At 44.2% G+C, this 14,231-nt stretch overlaps 1 protein-coding gene across 1 annotated transcript; it reads right to left on the reverse strand.

Annotated features, from left to right (window-relative positions):
• Positions 1-7,867: 7,867 nt before the first annotated feature.
• On the reverse strand, positions 7,868-12,486 carry Defb108b (defensin beta 108B). Its single transcript, XM_038309686.1, has 2 exons — positions 12,429-12,486; positions 7,868-8,028 (listed from the first exon to the last, which is right to left on the reverse strand). The coding sequence occupies exons 1-2, from the start codon at positions 12,484-12,486 to the stop codon at positions 7,868-7,870; spliced, it is 219 nt and encodes a 72-aa protein (XP_038165614.1).
• Between the last annotated feature and the right edge of the window lie 1,745 nt (positions 12,487-14,231).

Here is a 14,231-nt window from a genome sequence, read left to right on the forward strand (position 1 = left end):
AGGGGTCAGCACCTTTAGCCAGTTCTCTTTTTGGAAAACAGTTCATGATGATAATTTTTACATGGCTTATAATGTTTGTTCCTGTTTGTGGAGGGTAGTGTTGGGTTCAACTTCTCTTACTCAGCATATAATGGTTAAATTAGGATAATTAACAACTTCCTTTCTGCAAACGTGACCAAACACTAGCCCCTAATGTTTTGAACTGTTTAATTAACCATTGCATATCCTTTTCTAATAGCCCACTGTGTTCCCTTTGCACTGCCTGTATACTTACAGTATGAGGTTATCCACTAGAGCATGGCCCACCTACCAGGAGCCACCACTTAAAGGAAACAAACTTGTCCCGCCCCCAGAAGCCGTCAGCTGTCCACAGCTCCTCAGCTAGGGTGGGGTGCTCACGAACCCCTTTCCACCTTGTGCTGAAATGGTGACTGGCGTCACCTTGTGTAGGACTTACGCGGGCACATCACCACTGCCATGAGCCCATGAGGACACTTCCTGTTGTGGGCAGGAGAAATAGTTTGCCCTGCTCATCTCTGACATTTGGCTCTTAGAATCTTTCCTTCCTTTCTTCTGCAGTGGTTCCCGAGCCTTGGGGTGTGTGTGTGTGTGTGTGTGTGTGTGTGTGTGTGTGTGTGCTATTTGTGGCCGAGCACTCCATATTCACTTACTCTCTTCCCTCTGACCAGTTGTGAGTTTCTGTGTTAACCTCCACCCACTGCACAAGGAATCTTCTCTAATGGGTCCACACTCTAGCTCATGGGTAGGAAGATACACGTTTAGAGGACAATATGATACCAGGGTATTTTTGTCAAATAGCTACATAAGTTTACTCCTGGGGCCCATGGGCTCCTTCAACTCTGGGTCCTTGGCCAGATTTACACACTAGGCATGTGTTTCCTTTGTAGGAAGGGGCTCTAAATCTGAGAAGAACATCATAGAATGTTATTCTTTGTTGTTGTTTTTGGTTTCTTTGTGTGACAGTCTTGACTGTCCTGGAACTCTCTTTGTAGACCAGGCTGGTCTTATACTCCCAGAGATCCACCTGCTGGGATTTAAACTGTGTGCTACACGTTCTATATGTTCTTGACACGATTGTACCTATGGGTATGTCTTGCAAAAAAAGAAAGAAATAGAAGACACAACGCTGGGAGTGGCTAGGGAGGACAGGGATAGAGAAGGAGGAGGGAGGGAGGAGCTAGAGGGAGGAGGGTGTTGGGGGAGGCTGCTTGTTCATTTCCTGGCCTCCCAGATTCCCAAAATAATCACACAGAAATCCATATTAATTGCAATACTGTTTGGCCAACAGCTTAAGCTTATTTCTGGCTAACTCTTATACCTTAAATCAACCCATTTCTATTAATCTGTGCATCGCCACATGGCTGTGGCTTACCGGTAAGGTTCTGGTGCATCTGTCTCCTGCGGGCAGCTACATGGCTTCTCTCTGACTCCGCTTACTCTCTCTCTCTCTCTTTCTCTCTATCTCTTTCAGCCTGGCTTTATTCTGTTAAGCCATTGGCTGAAAGCAGCTTCTTTATTAGCAGATGGCAATAAAACATATTCACAGCATACATCACCTTCTATATCAGGAGGGGGTAGGGAGAGGAATGGTAGGGAGGAGAGTTAGAGGGAGGAGGGGGAAGGGAGAGGAGGGACAGGAAGGAGAGATAAATCTGGGAGGAGTTAGAGGGAGGAGGGAGAGGAGGGACAGGGAAGAGAGATGGATCTGGGAGGAGTCAGAGGGAGGAGTAGTGATGGATATGATTAAAATACATCGTAGACATGTATAACATGAAATTGATACATTAAAAATATTGCAAACTGTATGTTATTAGAGCTTCTTCCCCACACTGGTATTGTCTCGGCTCCATTCTCCACTTCCTCGCTCCCCGCCATTGCCCGCTCCGGCTGAACTCCAGGGATGGCTGTCTACTCTCTTCTCATATATCGTCAGCTCCTTTAAGCTTCCACGAACTAGTGAGAGCTCACTGAATTTGCATTTCTGTGCCTGGTTGATGTCACTTCATACATTTCCTGATTCTACCCATGCTGTCACAGATGAAAACGATATTCAGACACCTTCCAAAACTTCATGAGAGAAGAGCTCACTAGAGAGTCGCCAGTTTGGGGTAGCGTCTACGTCATGGAGAGAACAGTGCAGATTGGAATAACGTGGTGTTTGTCTTCCTGTGGTTGGTTTCACAGAACAAATCATTAATCTCCAGCTCTACCCACATTCCTGACAACGGTAGAGTTTTGTCCCTTTTGAATGGTGGGACACTATTGTGCTCATGATCTGGATATCACATTTTCTTCATCCCTCCAAAGACGGGTCGTTAGGTGTGTTCTGTTTCTCTGCTAACATGGATGCTGTCGCAGTGAACATCTGAGTGCAGATCGATGGTTCTTGGAAATATGGTTGCCTTTCTGTCTAGTTGCGCCATTGCTGGGCCCCGTGGTTCTGTTTGGAACTCCGAGCAGCCTCCACTCAGCTCCGTTTCTTGGCTGTACTGATTTCTATCCACATTGGTATTGTGTGAGTCATTTCCACTCACAATCTCCTTGGCTTTTGTGATTTTTTTTTCCTTTTGATAATAGCCATCCCAACTGGGCTGAGAGGACACCTTATTATGAACACAATTTGCATTTTCTGGGCACTTACATTTTTTTTTCCATATACTTCTTAACTATTTGTGTGCTCTCTTTTGAGAAAGGGCTATTCAGATAACTTTTTCTCTTTAAAAATAATCATATTTTCTTGCTGCATATTGAGTTCCTGATATATTGTGAATATTACTTCCTCATCAGATAAATGGTGTGCAAACATTTTCTCCCATTCAGCAGTTTGTCCTTTGATTCTGCTCATTGTCTCCTTTGAGGCAAAGATGCTTTTTAGACTGATAATTATTCTGTTTGTATAGTTTCTCTTTTTACCTTTGCTTTGGGGTGTGATTTAACAACAGAAACAAACTCAACAACAACAAAACCCTGCTGTCTACCCAACTGGTTAAATTCTCCACCATTCTCTTCTAGTAGCTTTTTGTTTCTGAGCTAACATTTAGGTTGTTGGCCCATTTTCAGTAAGGGATGGAGGTCACTTCTGACCTTGTGTGTCATGGCTCCCTGGACCACTCTGCCAAAGGTTTTCTTTGTTCCACCGCACATTTTTGTCTTCGTTATTGAGAATCAGTTGGCTGCAGATGTGTGAGATGTTCCTGGGCACTGTATGCTATTGCCTGTATATCTGTTTCTTTGGAGATACCATGATGCTTATTTACTCTTCGGTGATAACATGTCCTGGCTCTTGGGTTTCACCATGTTTGAAGACTTAGATTAGTTGTACCTAATTGCTCCTATCTTTCCCCAGATTTGGGACATCTCATCCATTTGTTCATTCGTTCATTCATTCATTCATTCATTCTTTTTAAAAAGACTTATTTATTTTTATTGTATAGCAAAGGTTGTTTTGCCTCTATGTCTGCACACCACATGTGTGTCTGGTGCCTGTGGAGGTCAGAAGGCTCCAGAACTTGTGTGAGATCTCCTGGGACTAGAGTTAAATATGGTGAGCTACTTTATTGAGTTAACTTTACAACAAAGCACAAAAAAACTCCCCCTTAAGAAATTAAAAAAAAGCAAAACAGAACAGAAAACTTTGATCTTTTAAGAGTTCAAAAGTTTTAAACTTTTTAAGGTTTCTAGTTGCCCATATGGCAGACTTAAAATGTCCTTTTGGCCAATTCAGATCTAGAGAAATAAAATCCAGCTAAAATACTATAAATGCCATCTACTTACTTAATTACTTTATATTTACATATAGTAATTATACAAATTAAGATGTTTTCAAACACATACAACCTGCTAATCATGTCCTTTAACTATCTTTTTTTCTTTTTTTATTATTTTATTACTTAAAAAAATACCAATCCAAATTCCCACTCCTTCCCCTCCTCCCAGTCCCTCCACACATATCCCTACTCTTCTCCCCTCCAATCCTAAGAGAGGACAAGGCACCCTACCCTGTGGCAAGTCCAAGGCCTTCCCTACTATATCTAGTTTGGGCAAGGTATGCATCTAAAGAGAATAGGATCCCCAAAAGCCAGTATTTGCAGTAGAGACAAATCCCAATGCCACTGTCAGTGGCCCCTCAGTCTGCCCCAACTGTCAACCATATTCAGAGGAACTAGCTTGATCTCATGCTCATTCACTCCCAGTCCAGTTGGAATTGGTGAGCTCCCATTAGCTCCAGCAAACTGTCTCAGTGGGTGACCCCTCATGGTCTTGACCTCCTTGCTCATATTCTCATTCCTTCCACTCTTCAACTGGACCTTGGGAGCTCAGTCCAAGTTCTCTGATGTGGTTCTCTGTCTCTGTTTCCATCTGTTGTTGGACAAAGTTTCTATGGTGATATTTAAGATAATCATCAGTCTGACAACAGGGAAAGGCCAGTGCGGGTACCCTCTGCTCTATTGCTTAGGGACTTAGCTGGGGTCACCCTTGTGGATTCCTGGGAATTTTTCTAGAGCCAGGTTTCTTGCTAACCCCATAATGGCTCCCTCAATCAAAATATCCCTTTCCTTGCTCTCATATCTGTCCTTCCTCCTTCTCAACTATCCCATTCCCACAAGTTCTCCTCAATCCTCCCCTTCCTTCAACCTCCTGGCCCCCATGCTCTCAATTTTGCCAGACGATCTTGTCTGTTTCCAATTCCCACGTGGGTCTATATATGTTTTTTTGGGGGGGGGGGTTCAACTTATTACTTAGTTTCTTTAGGATCATAAACTATAGGCTCAATGTCCTTTGTTTATGGCTAGTATCTCCTTATGAGTGAGTACATACCATATTCATTTTTGGGGGTCTGGGGTTACCTCACTCAGGATAGTGTTTTCTAATTCCATCTATTTGCATGCAAAATTCAAGATGTCATTGTTTTTTACCTCTGAGTAGTACTCTAATGTGTAGATGTGCCACATTTTCTTTATCCTTTCTTCAGTTGAGGGGCATCTAGGTTGTTTCCAAGTTCTGGCTATTACAAATAATGCTGTTATGAACACAGCTGAACAAATGCTTTTGTAATATGATCGAGCACCTTTTGAGTATATTCTCAAGAGTGGTATTGTTGGATCCTGAGGTAGGTTGATTCCCAATTTTCTGAGAAACCTAAAGAACTCAAGAAAGACATTATTTAGACATTAAAATTCTAAATAACCCAATTAAAAATGCTGTACTGAACTAAACAGAGAATTCTCAACAGAAGAATTTTAAATAGCCAAAAAATACTTAAGGACATGTTCAACTTCCTTAGCTATCAGGAAAATGCAAATCAAAACAACTCTGAGATAACATCTTACACCTGTCAGAATGGCTAAAAATCGAAAACACCAATGATAGCTTCTGCTGGAGAGGATGTGGAGTAAGGGGAACACTCATCCATTGCTGGTGGGAATGCAAACTTGTGCAACCACTTTGGAAATCAGTATGTCGGTTTCTCAGGAAACTGGAAACCAACCTTTAACTATCTTGAATCTACACTCACTCAACAAGCAGAGTTCGTAGTTTCATGTCCCAAAGAAAACCCTATCAATGAGATCTTGGTTCTACAGCTGTGCCTGGGTCACACAATACAGAGATGTATGGAAGCCACTCAGTGTACTGCATGAACACGCCATCTAGTCTGACAAGGAGAAACTGCGGTAAGAATCAAAGTGACTACCCATTTAACCTTAATTCAGGGAGATGGTCTTGGCTTACGCAGCTGGAGCAGATGCAGCCACACGCGTCCTGGAACATGTGAGATGGGGTCCAAGGATGGATGGAGCGCTGGGTGTGAGCCGAGCTCAACTTGGGATTGCTGGCTTTAGAGACAAAAAGAAGGAACCATTTGCATGCAAAATTCAAGATGTCATTGTTTTTTTACCTCTGAGTAGTACTCTAATATGTATATATTCCACAGTTTCTTCATCCATTCCTCCACTGAAGGGCACCTAGGTTGTTTCCAGGTTCTGGCTATTACAAATAATGCTGCTATGAACATAGTTGAACAAATGCTTTTGTAGTATGATTGGGCATCTTTTGGGTAAATTCCCAAGAGTGGAATTGCTGGGTCCTGGGGTAGGTTGATCCCGAATTTCCTGAGAAACTGCCACACTGCTTTCCAAAGTGGTTGCACAAGTGTGCATTCCTACCAGCAATGGGTGAGTGTACCTCTTACCCCACAACCTCTCCAGCAAAGGCTATCATTGGTGTTTTTGATTTTAGCCAAAACATGAGCAAGGAAGTCTGGACTGCGAGGAGTGCTCCCATCCATTGAGATGGTGGGGCTGATCCATTCAGAGCTTACCAAGCCCAGATGGACTGGGACTGAAAAAGCATGAGATAAAACCGGTCTCCCTGAACATGGCGGACAATGAGGGCTGCTGAGAAGCCAAGGACAATGACACGGGATTTGGACCCTACTACGCATACTGGCTTTGGGGGGGCCTGGCCTGTTTGGATGCTTACCTTCCTAGACCTGGATGGAGGGGGGAGGAACTTGGACTTTCCACAGGGCAGGGAACCCTTACTGCTCTCTGGACAGGAGAGGGAGGGGTAGTGTAGGGGGGAGGGGGGTAAATGGGAGGCGGGGAGGAGGCGGAAATTTTTAATAAAAGAAAAAAAGAAAGAAGGAACCATGACTGGAACGCCACCATTGTTGAGGTAAAAATGGAGGAAGGACCAGTGAAGCTCCCAGAAAGCACCCAGACCATGGTTCTGGCCCATTGTAGCCACACTAAGCATCCCGCCCACAGAACTGACAGGTAAGAGGTCTGCGTTCCACATTGTGCAGCACACCAATGAGTGATTTCCAAGGTGGAGAAAGTGGTGAGCTGGGGAACCCCGTGAGTCTCAGGATAGAGCAGTCCCAGGAAAGAGGCGCTGAAGCAAATGTGTTTAATTCTCTGCGTTCTCCTTATGCCCGAGTCATTCCGAGTGATGTCTGACTGGCTGGGGAAAGGCTTTCTGTTTTGTGGATTCCCTTTACAGGGAATGAGAACCTGCAAGTTTCCATGAGAGGGAGGGCATTTTTCCTAAGGGAGAAGGGAGTGGACTCAGATGAAGGGTGAGGAAGGGTTGGTTGAGACGCTGAACAAAAGCAGTGGATGTGAGCCTGGTTTCCGTACTCCGCAGGGAACACTCGGAACCAGGAGTTCACCTAGGCCAGATAGGAGGATATGACACACTGAGAACTCAACCACAGACAAACATGAGGTAGAATACAAACTTCCAATATTTTATTTCTATTTATTTGTATGGGTGTTGTGCTTGCATGGATATCTGTGCACCACATCCATGCAGTGCCCACATAGGTTAGAGGAACGCATCAGATCCTCTGCAACCAGAGTTACAGGTAAATGCCACATGAGTGCTGGGAACTGAACCCAGGTCTTCTGGAAGAGCAGCCAGTGCTCTGAACCATTGAGTCACTTCTCCAGGCCCAGAACACACACTTTAAAAAGCAGCCTTGTCAGGAAGAGATGGCTTAGCGGTTAAGAGCACTGGCTGCTCTTTCAGAGGATCAAGGTTTGACTCCCAGCACCCATATGACAGTTCACGGCTGTCTGTAACTCCAGTTCCAGGGAATTCAACACCATCTTTGGCCCACACCTGCACCAGACACACACGTAGTGCACAGACAGACATACAGCCCAAACACCCACACACATAAAATAATAACTTAAAAACACAGCCTTCTCTCTGCTAATTTTCTTTATTACTTATTGAGGAATGGACAGGAACCGATTCAAAAACACAGAAGAGAGAAGAGAGGACAGGAGAGAGAGAGAGAAGCAAGGGTAAAACACGCCGTGAGGAATCCGGGAGAAAGACTTCAGCTCTTGGGTGTGACGTTCTCAACTCTGGGTTGATTCCCCATGGGCAGGCAGCATGGTCGTCTGTTTAAACACCTCCCAACGTAGACTTCCGTTTCGAGGCAATATAATTGGCAAACACCATTTGGGCGTTCACAGATTTCTTTGAGCTTGCCCCTGACTGCATACAGAAGAGGGTTATTGTAACTGTTTATTCGACTTGATGAATTTTTACTTAGTCTACAGACTGGGTGGGGGTCACATCTGGAAATGACTTTGTACATATGTTTATTGTTATTTGATTTCTTACAACAACACTTAAAAACCCGACGTCACAAAACATTTGGGAATTTCTCCTTGAGAAATCTGGCAACATTGGGTATATCTAAGTAAAAAAAGGCTGAGACTGAGTAGTGCTCTCTGCTTTAAGAGTTCTAAAAAAAAAAAAGAGTTCTAGGCAGGCATACAGCTCTTTATTCTTTCTCTTTCCCATCTTCTAACAACAACGGCAAGAAAAAGGGTTTTTTGTTTGTTTGTTTGTTTGTTTGTTTTGGTTTTTTGAGACAAGGTTTCTCTGTGGCTTTGGAGCCTGTCCTGGAACTAGCTCTTGTAGACCAGGCTGGCCTCGAACTCACAGAGATCCTGCCTGCCTCTACCTCCCAAGTGCTAGTATTAAAGGAGTGTGCCACCACCATCTGGCTCGAAAGAGGTTTTAATACCATTTCTTCACCACTTATTCTTCTAGGTTGTTGAATAACGCTCTAGACATTATATGATGTCTATCCATTGTTCATCTACCTGTGTGTCTATCTATGTATCAATGTATCTATCTATCTATCTATCTATCTATCTATCTATCTATCTATCTATCCATCCATCCATCCATCCATCCATCCATCCATCCATCCATCCATCTATCTATCTATCTATCTATCTATCTATCTATCTATCTATCTATCTATCTATCTATCTATCTATCTATCTATCTATCTATCTATCTATCTACCTGTGCATCTATGTATCAATGTATCTACGCACATACATACGTATTTATGTATGTATGCATCTATCTATCTATCTATCTATCTATCTATCTATCTATCTATCTATCTATCTACCTGTGCATCTATGTATCAATGTATCTACGCACATACATACGTATTTATGTATGTATGCATCTATCTATCTATCTATCTATCTATCTATCTATCTATCTATCTCCCATATTTACATATTTGTCTTTCCGAATTAGAACTAAAATATTGACCTAAAAGAAAATATACCTCAAGGACTTTGCTAAAGAGATGATATTCTTCTGGGGAAGGGGGCCATATGTCTGCCTCTCACGGGCGCATGCGTCCTCACTGTTATCTGGGGCACCTCGCTCTCACGGGCGCATGCGTCCTCACTGTTATCTGGGGCACCTCGCTCTCACGGGCGCATGCGTCCTCACTGTTATCTGTGGCACCTCGCTCTCACGGGCGCATGCGTCCTCACTGTTATCTGGGGTACCTCGGTGCCGCATCATTCCTTCCTCTCTGACGCTGCTTGTGGCTACAGCCCTGCTTTAGAAACCGTTGCACTGAGAGCGAATCATTCGGGTTCCTAAGAGGTAGACAGATTTACTTGTTGAAACACTGAATAGTATTTGCTTTGTGGCCTGGGATCCGACTGCCACAGAGGTTGGTCACATGCACGCGTATGCTGTCAGAAGTGGCTTTATTCTGAGCAACAAAACCCATGTTTTCTTTGACAATTTCCTAAGCTTTTCATTGAGCTAAAGAAGCATCAAAGCATTTTTTTCCTTAAAGCCCAATGCTTTATTTTTCTTCATTCTATACCAGCAAACATTTTATTTATTTTTTATTCCTTGAGAATTTTGTACAAACATATGTGTTTTCATCAAACACACTCCTAGCTCCTCCCTTCGTTTAACCAACACCGATTCTTGAATCCCTTCTAATCAGTATGGGCTATTAAATTGAAGTGAGCTGACATCCAAATGCCTTAAGTTGATTTAACTCTTTGTGGTTTATAGAAAAAAATTACCTAATGAATGAGAAGATCAAGCATGCAGGCAATACATTTTTATTTAGAATGCAAATTGGGAAATAATTGTAAGGCTATAGTTTGGTTTGGTTTGATTTTAAGCCAATGATCCTTTTAAATATTGAGCGCTAGGCAGAAGCCAATTGAAATCTGAACTGATTGACTCCTGGATTTTTGCATCTCTTCATTAGCCAATTGCTGTAAATACAGGTTCCCTTTCTATTAGGCTGTCCCGTGGTAGCAAGAAGATTCACTTTAGCTTAGAAGTCCGGGGAGAATGATCACCGTGCTGAATCACCGAGTGTCTCTCCACCTCAGTAGCTCTTGCTTCTTACCATGGCTGTGTCCTCAGCTGACCTCGCTGTGTGGTAATGAATTGCTCAAGGGCTGGAATCTCAGAACACTCAGAGCACCCTAGCTAGAGCCAGGCTCAAGTCTTGGCTTACAGCGGGGAACTCAGGAAATGGCCGTGGACCAATGGCTTGAGCTGCAGTTGCTTCCATTCTGGGGCTAACAGGTGAGGAGATTTGCTCTCACCCTCAGTTCACATGTGTTATGCTGTTCAGTTGTACAGCTGAGAAATTACAAAATTTCATATGTGGCGTGTCATGCAGACTCATAAGAATGGAAGGAAAACTTGGTTTTACTTTTGTAAAGTGACTTCTTTGCTGATAAACCCTGCCCATTTCATAGTGCGGACCCCTGTCATTTCTATGTACTCAGAATGCAAGCAGAATCTAGACTCAGAGCAAATCCACAGATCGTCCTGCCAAAGCACTAGTCGAGGAGGAGACGGGACTGAGGGAAAGGAGTAGATCAGCTAGTGACCTAGTATTGGAAGTGATAAGGACAGAGTTGCAACTTACGTTCCCAACCTCTCTCTATCTGCTTTCTCTCTCTTCCTCTCTCCTAATCTTAGCTCAACTGGACTGTACCTGTCTGCCTGAGGACTGTGGAGAGGACCCACCTTCCTACGGCTTCTTTAACATTGTCCCTAATTCTGTTTTGGTGACAAGAAATGGCCTTCATTTTGTTCATTTTATGACCTCACATGTCCTCTGTTTTGTTTGAATGGCAATGAGAACATGAATAAGGGGGAGTGGGGACATAACTCAGCTACTAGAGTACTTGCCTAGCTCGTGGGAGGGTTTGATCTCCAGCGCCACTGGCGCGTGGTAGTGCATGCCTGGAATTCCAGCATGTGGGAGGTGGCTGCAGGAGGGTCAGAAACTCAGAGTCATCCCTGATTGCATAGGCAACCAGTTCAAGGGCTATGAGAAACCCTGCCACATTCCTAAAAGCAAACCAGACCAAACCAAAATGATAGACCCACAAACACAGAAAAATCAGAACAGGTATTCCAAATTTCAAGGTTTTCTTTTTTAATCAAAAAGTTTTTGAGATAGAGTCTCTTGTAGCAACCAGAGTTGAGCAGTGAGTGCATGACTTTCTGTGAACCAAAGGTCGTCATATGACTTTGTTCTCTGTGGACTTGCTGTCCAGCAGGGAGTCAGTGCCTGGTAAATATCTACAGTGCTAAACTGCTTTTTGATCTCCATCTTCTTCCCACTTCCGTCTTTCCCTTTTCCATTTTGTATTTTCTGAACCAGAGTTGGAATTGCGCTGTAAGGCATCCCTCACTCCCCCAGCATGAAGCACTGTGAACTAGCTAGCAGTCAACAGTCTTTAATTGCACGTATTTAGAGAAGAAATGTGATTTATCAAGATAATCATACCTCCCATGACATTTTCTGCTGGACATCTTCAGCAGTGTCTCTTTGCCCATATAATGCCCACAGCTGAAGTGAGATGAAAGACCACCTTCTGCCTCTACCCCACCCATCCCTGGAGGTCCAGCAGGCGCCAGAGACGATGAGAATGAATTCCTTCTGCCATAAAGCAGTGTGTCACTTATTGTCTCTTGGCTCTACATTTTTAGAAATTCTGGGAGATTTCTTGATTTGTTTTCATTGTCAGGTTAAAGTCAGGAGCCTATACAAAATGCCAAATGCCACTTCTTACGGTTCATGCTGAAGGCCAGACACACCCTGGGCACTGGAGTAGGGATTTTGTAGCCTGGAATAGGGATTTTTGTAGCCTGCAGCAATCCTCGCTAGGTCACAACTCCCACCCGTCCACCTACCGGGGCCTAACCCTAACTCTTGGGTCTGTGGCTCAGATCAGTAACTTTTCTGAAGTAAACAGAGCTCTGAAGGTAAAGGCTTACTAGAATTGTTCCAGTGTTTTAGTTACCCAGATCTAGAAACTGCTAGTAACTTTGTCCAGTTAAACTCACACTTACAACAGAGTAAAGGAGTTACAAGCACTTGGAACACCCTCGGCTTCATTTTCTCTAACCACAGTTGCAGAGGAAAATGGATGAGTCTGCTGACCACAGGTCTTGCCACCAGCAAGTCTTCTGGATTTCTTGTGAGAACGCCCTTTGAACCTCAGGTGACAGTGATCAGCCTTGGAGCACTGTTTTCCCACAACCTCCTCTTACCCGAGGCCCTGCCGAGTTTATTTTGTTACCTGATAGAACCTGAGTCGTGAGGAAGACAGTGGTAAAGCAGAGGACAGCGAGCTTCATGGTGGAGGACGAAAGCCTGGCCTTGCTTCCAGAAAGCAGTGAAGACTTCTGTCTGGGGTTTGATGACATTGGTGGGATGTCTTTGTCTGGACAAAGAGTGTCTCTCTGTCCTCATTAGGGATGTTCATGGATGGCAGAGTTCTGTAGAGAGCTCTCCATGGGAAGAAGACTGAAGAGTCCTTGTTTTGTTGGTCACTGGACACATCAAGGATATGGTTGCGTTCCCAGTTTTGATCAGAAAACCTTGCTAAATAGGAACATGGTCTCCAAGCAGTTTGGCTGCGGATGAAAGTGTGTGATCACACAGCCATCTCTGTTAAGTTACAGCGAGTTAGGCTCCTCTAGGTGCCTGCTTGGCTTATTGGGGGACTAGATATTTGACCAGCGCCGACTATTTTCCAGAATTATTAGACTTGCTAATAATTAATCACCCACCAAATTATTGGTTTGAGCTTCCCCAGTGCTTTGCTCATCCTGGAGAGCTTACCCTATTGCATGGTTATTGGCTTCCAACCCAGTGCTGTGAACGGTTTGCTTTGAGGGAGGCATTGAACGAAGGCATTGAATGAGATGGTCATTTACTCTCAAGGCTTTTGTCACCGATGGAACGACTCGGGGTGGTAAATGCTACTGTGGGGGAGGGAGAGCAGGGGATGTGGGTTTGAGTTTAAAGTCTCTAGACCAGCTAGTGTCTTGAGATGTGGGCCTAGGCAGGAAAAATGCCTTCTTTAAACACTAACAACCCTTCCTAGCTCCCGAGCGCTTGATTCTACATCAGCCGATTCCCAGTCACAGCTGTGCACACCGCTGATCAAGAGCGTTACTGGAAAGACACTTAGCCCCATTCCAAGAGGTTTTTATTGTTTCTAAAATTGAGCAGGAACTCCGGAGGCCACTGAGATGTCTCAGTACAGACATGCAGAAGGAGCCCTCTGTTCTTCGGAAGGGTGTAGCGCTGCGTGTGAAGACACTTGGTTATTTTACGTCCTTAGCAATTTGTAACCTGTAAAAAATCTGCTTAAGCAGAAAAAAGTACACGTTGACTCTGAGGCCCGGAAAGCTACCCCCACACAGTGCCATAATCCCAGAACAGGATGTGTGGGGTGTTTATAGCTCAGCGATGAAGTGTCCTGACCCGTTATTATGTGGTCAAGCAGAGGGTGAAAAAAAATCCATGGGACTGCCTTTACCAACAGGATGTTCTCCAGTCTGAATGGAATTAAACTGGAAAGAACTCAGGGCCGGGGGGAGGGGGGTGCGGTGGTGGTGGTGGAATGAAGGAGTTGTAGCAAACATTTGAAAACCAAACAGCACATTTCTAAATAATATATGGATGAAAAAAAGAAGAAATTCATACTGGGAATTAGTATTATGAATGAAACCAAAGCATACAACCTTGCAGAACGTATTTGAGTCAGTGTGAAGAGGGGTGTGGATAGTCCCAGGTGTCTATTGACTCAGTGTGAAGAGGGGTGTGTCTAGCCCCAGGTGCCTACTGAGTCAGTGTGAAGAGGGGTGTGTCTAGCCCCAGGTACCTACTGAGTCAGTGTGAAGAGGGGTGTGTATAGCCCCAGGTGCCTATTGAGTCAGTGTGAAGAGGGGTGTGTATAGCCCCAGGTACCTACTGAGTCAGTGTGAAGAGGGGTGTGTATAGCCCCAGGTGTCTATTGAGTCAGTATGAAGAGGGGTGTGTATAGATCCAAATACCTGTGTTAGACAATGAGGAAGCTCAGGTGGCGAGTCTA

The sequence above is a fragment of the Arvicola amphibius genome, chromosome 13 (genome assembly GCF_903992535.2).
Source record: "Arvicola amphibius chromosome 13, mArvAmp1.2, whole genome shotgun sequence".
In the NCBI taxonomy this organism is placed as follows: domain Eukaryota; kingdom Metazoa; phylum Chordata; class Mammalia; order Rodentia; family Cricetidae; genus Arvicola; species Arvicola amphibius.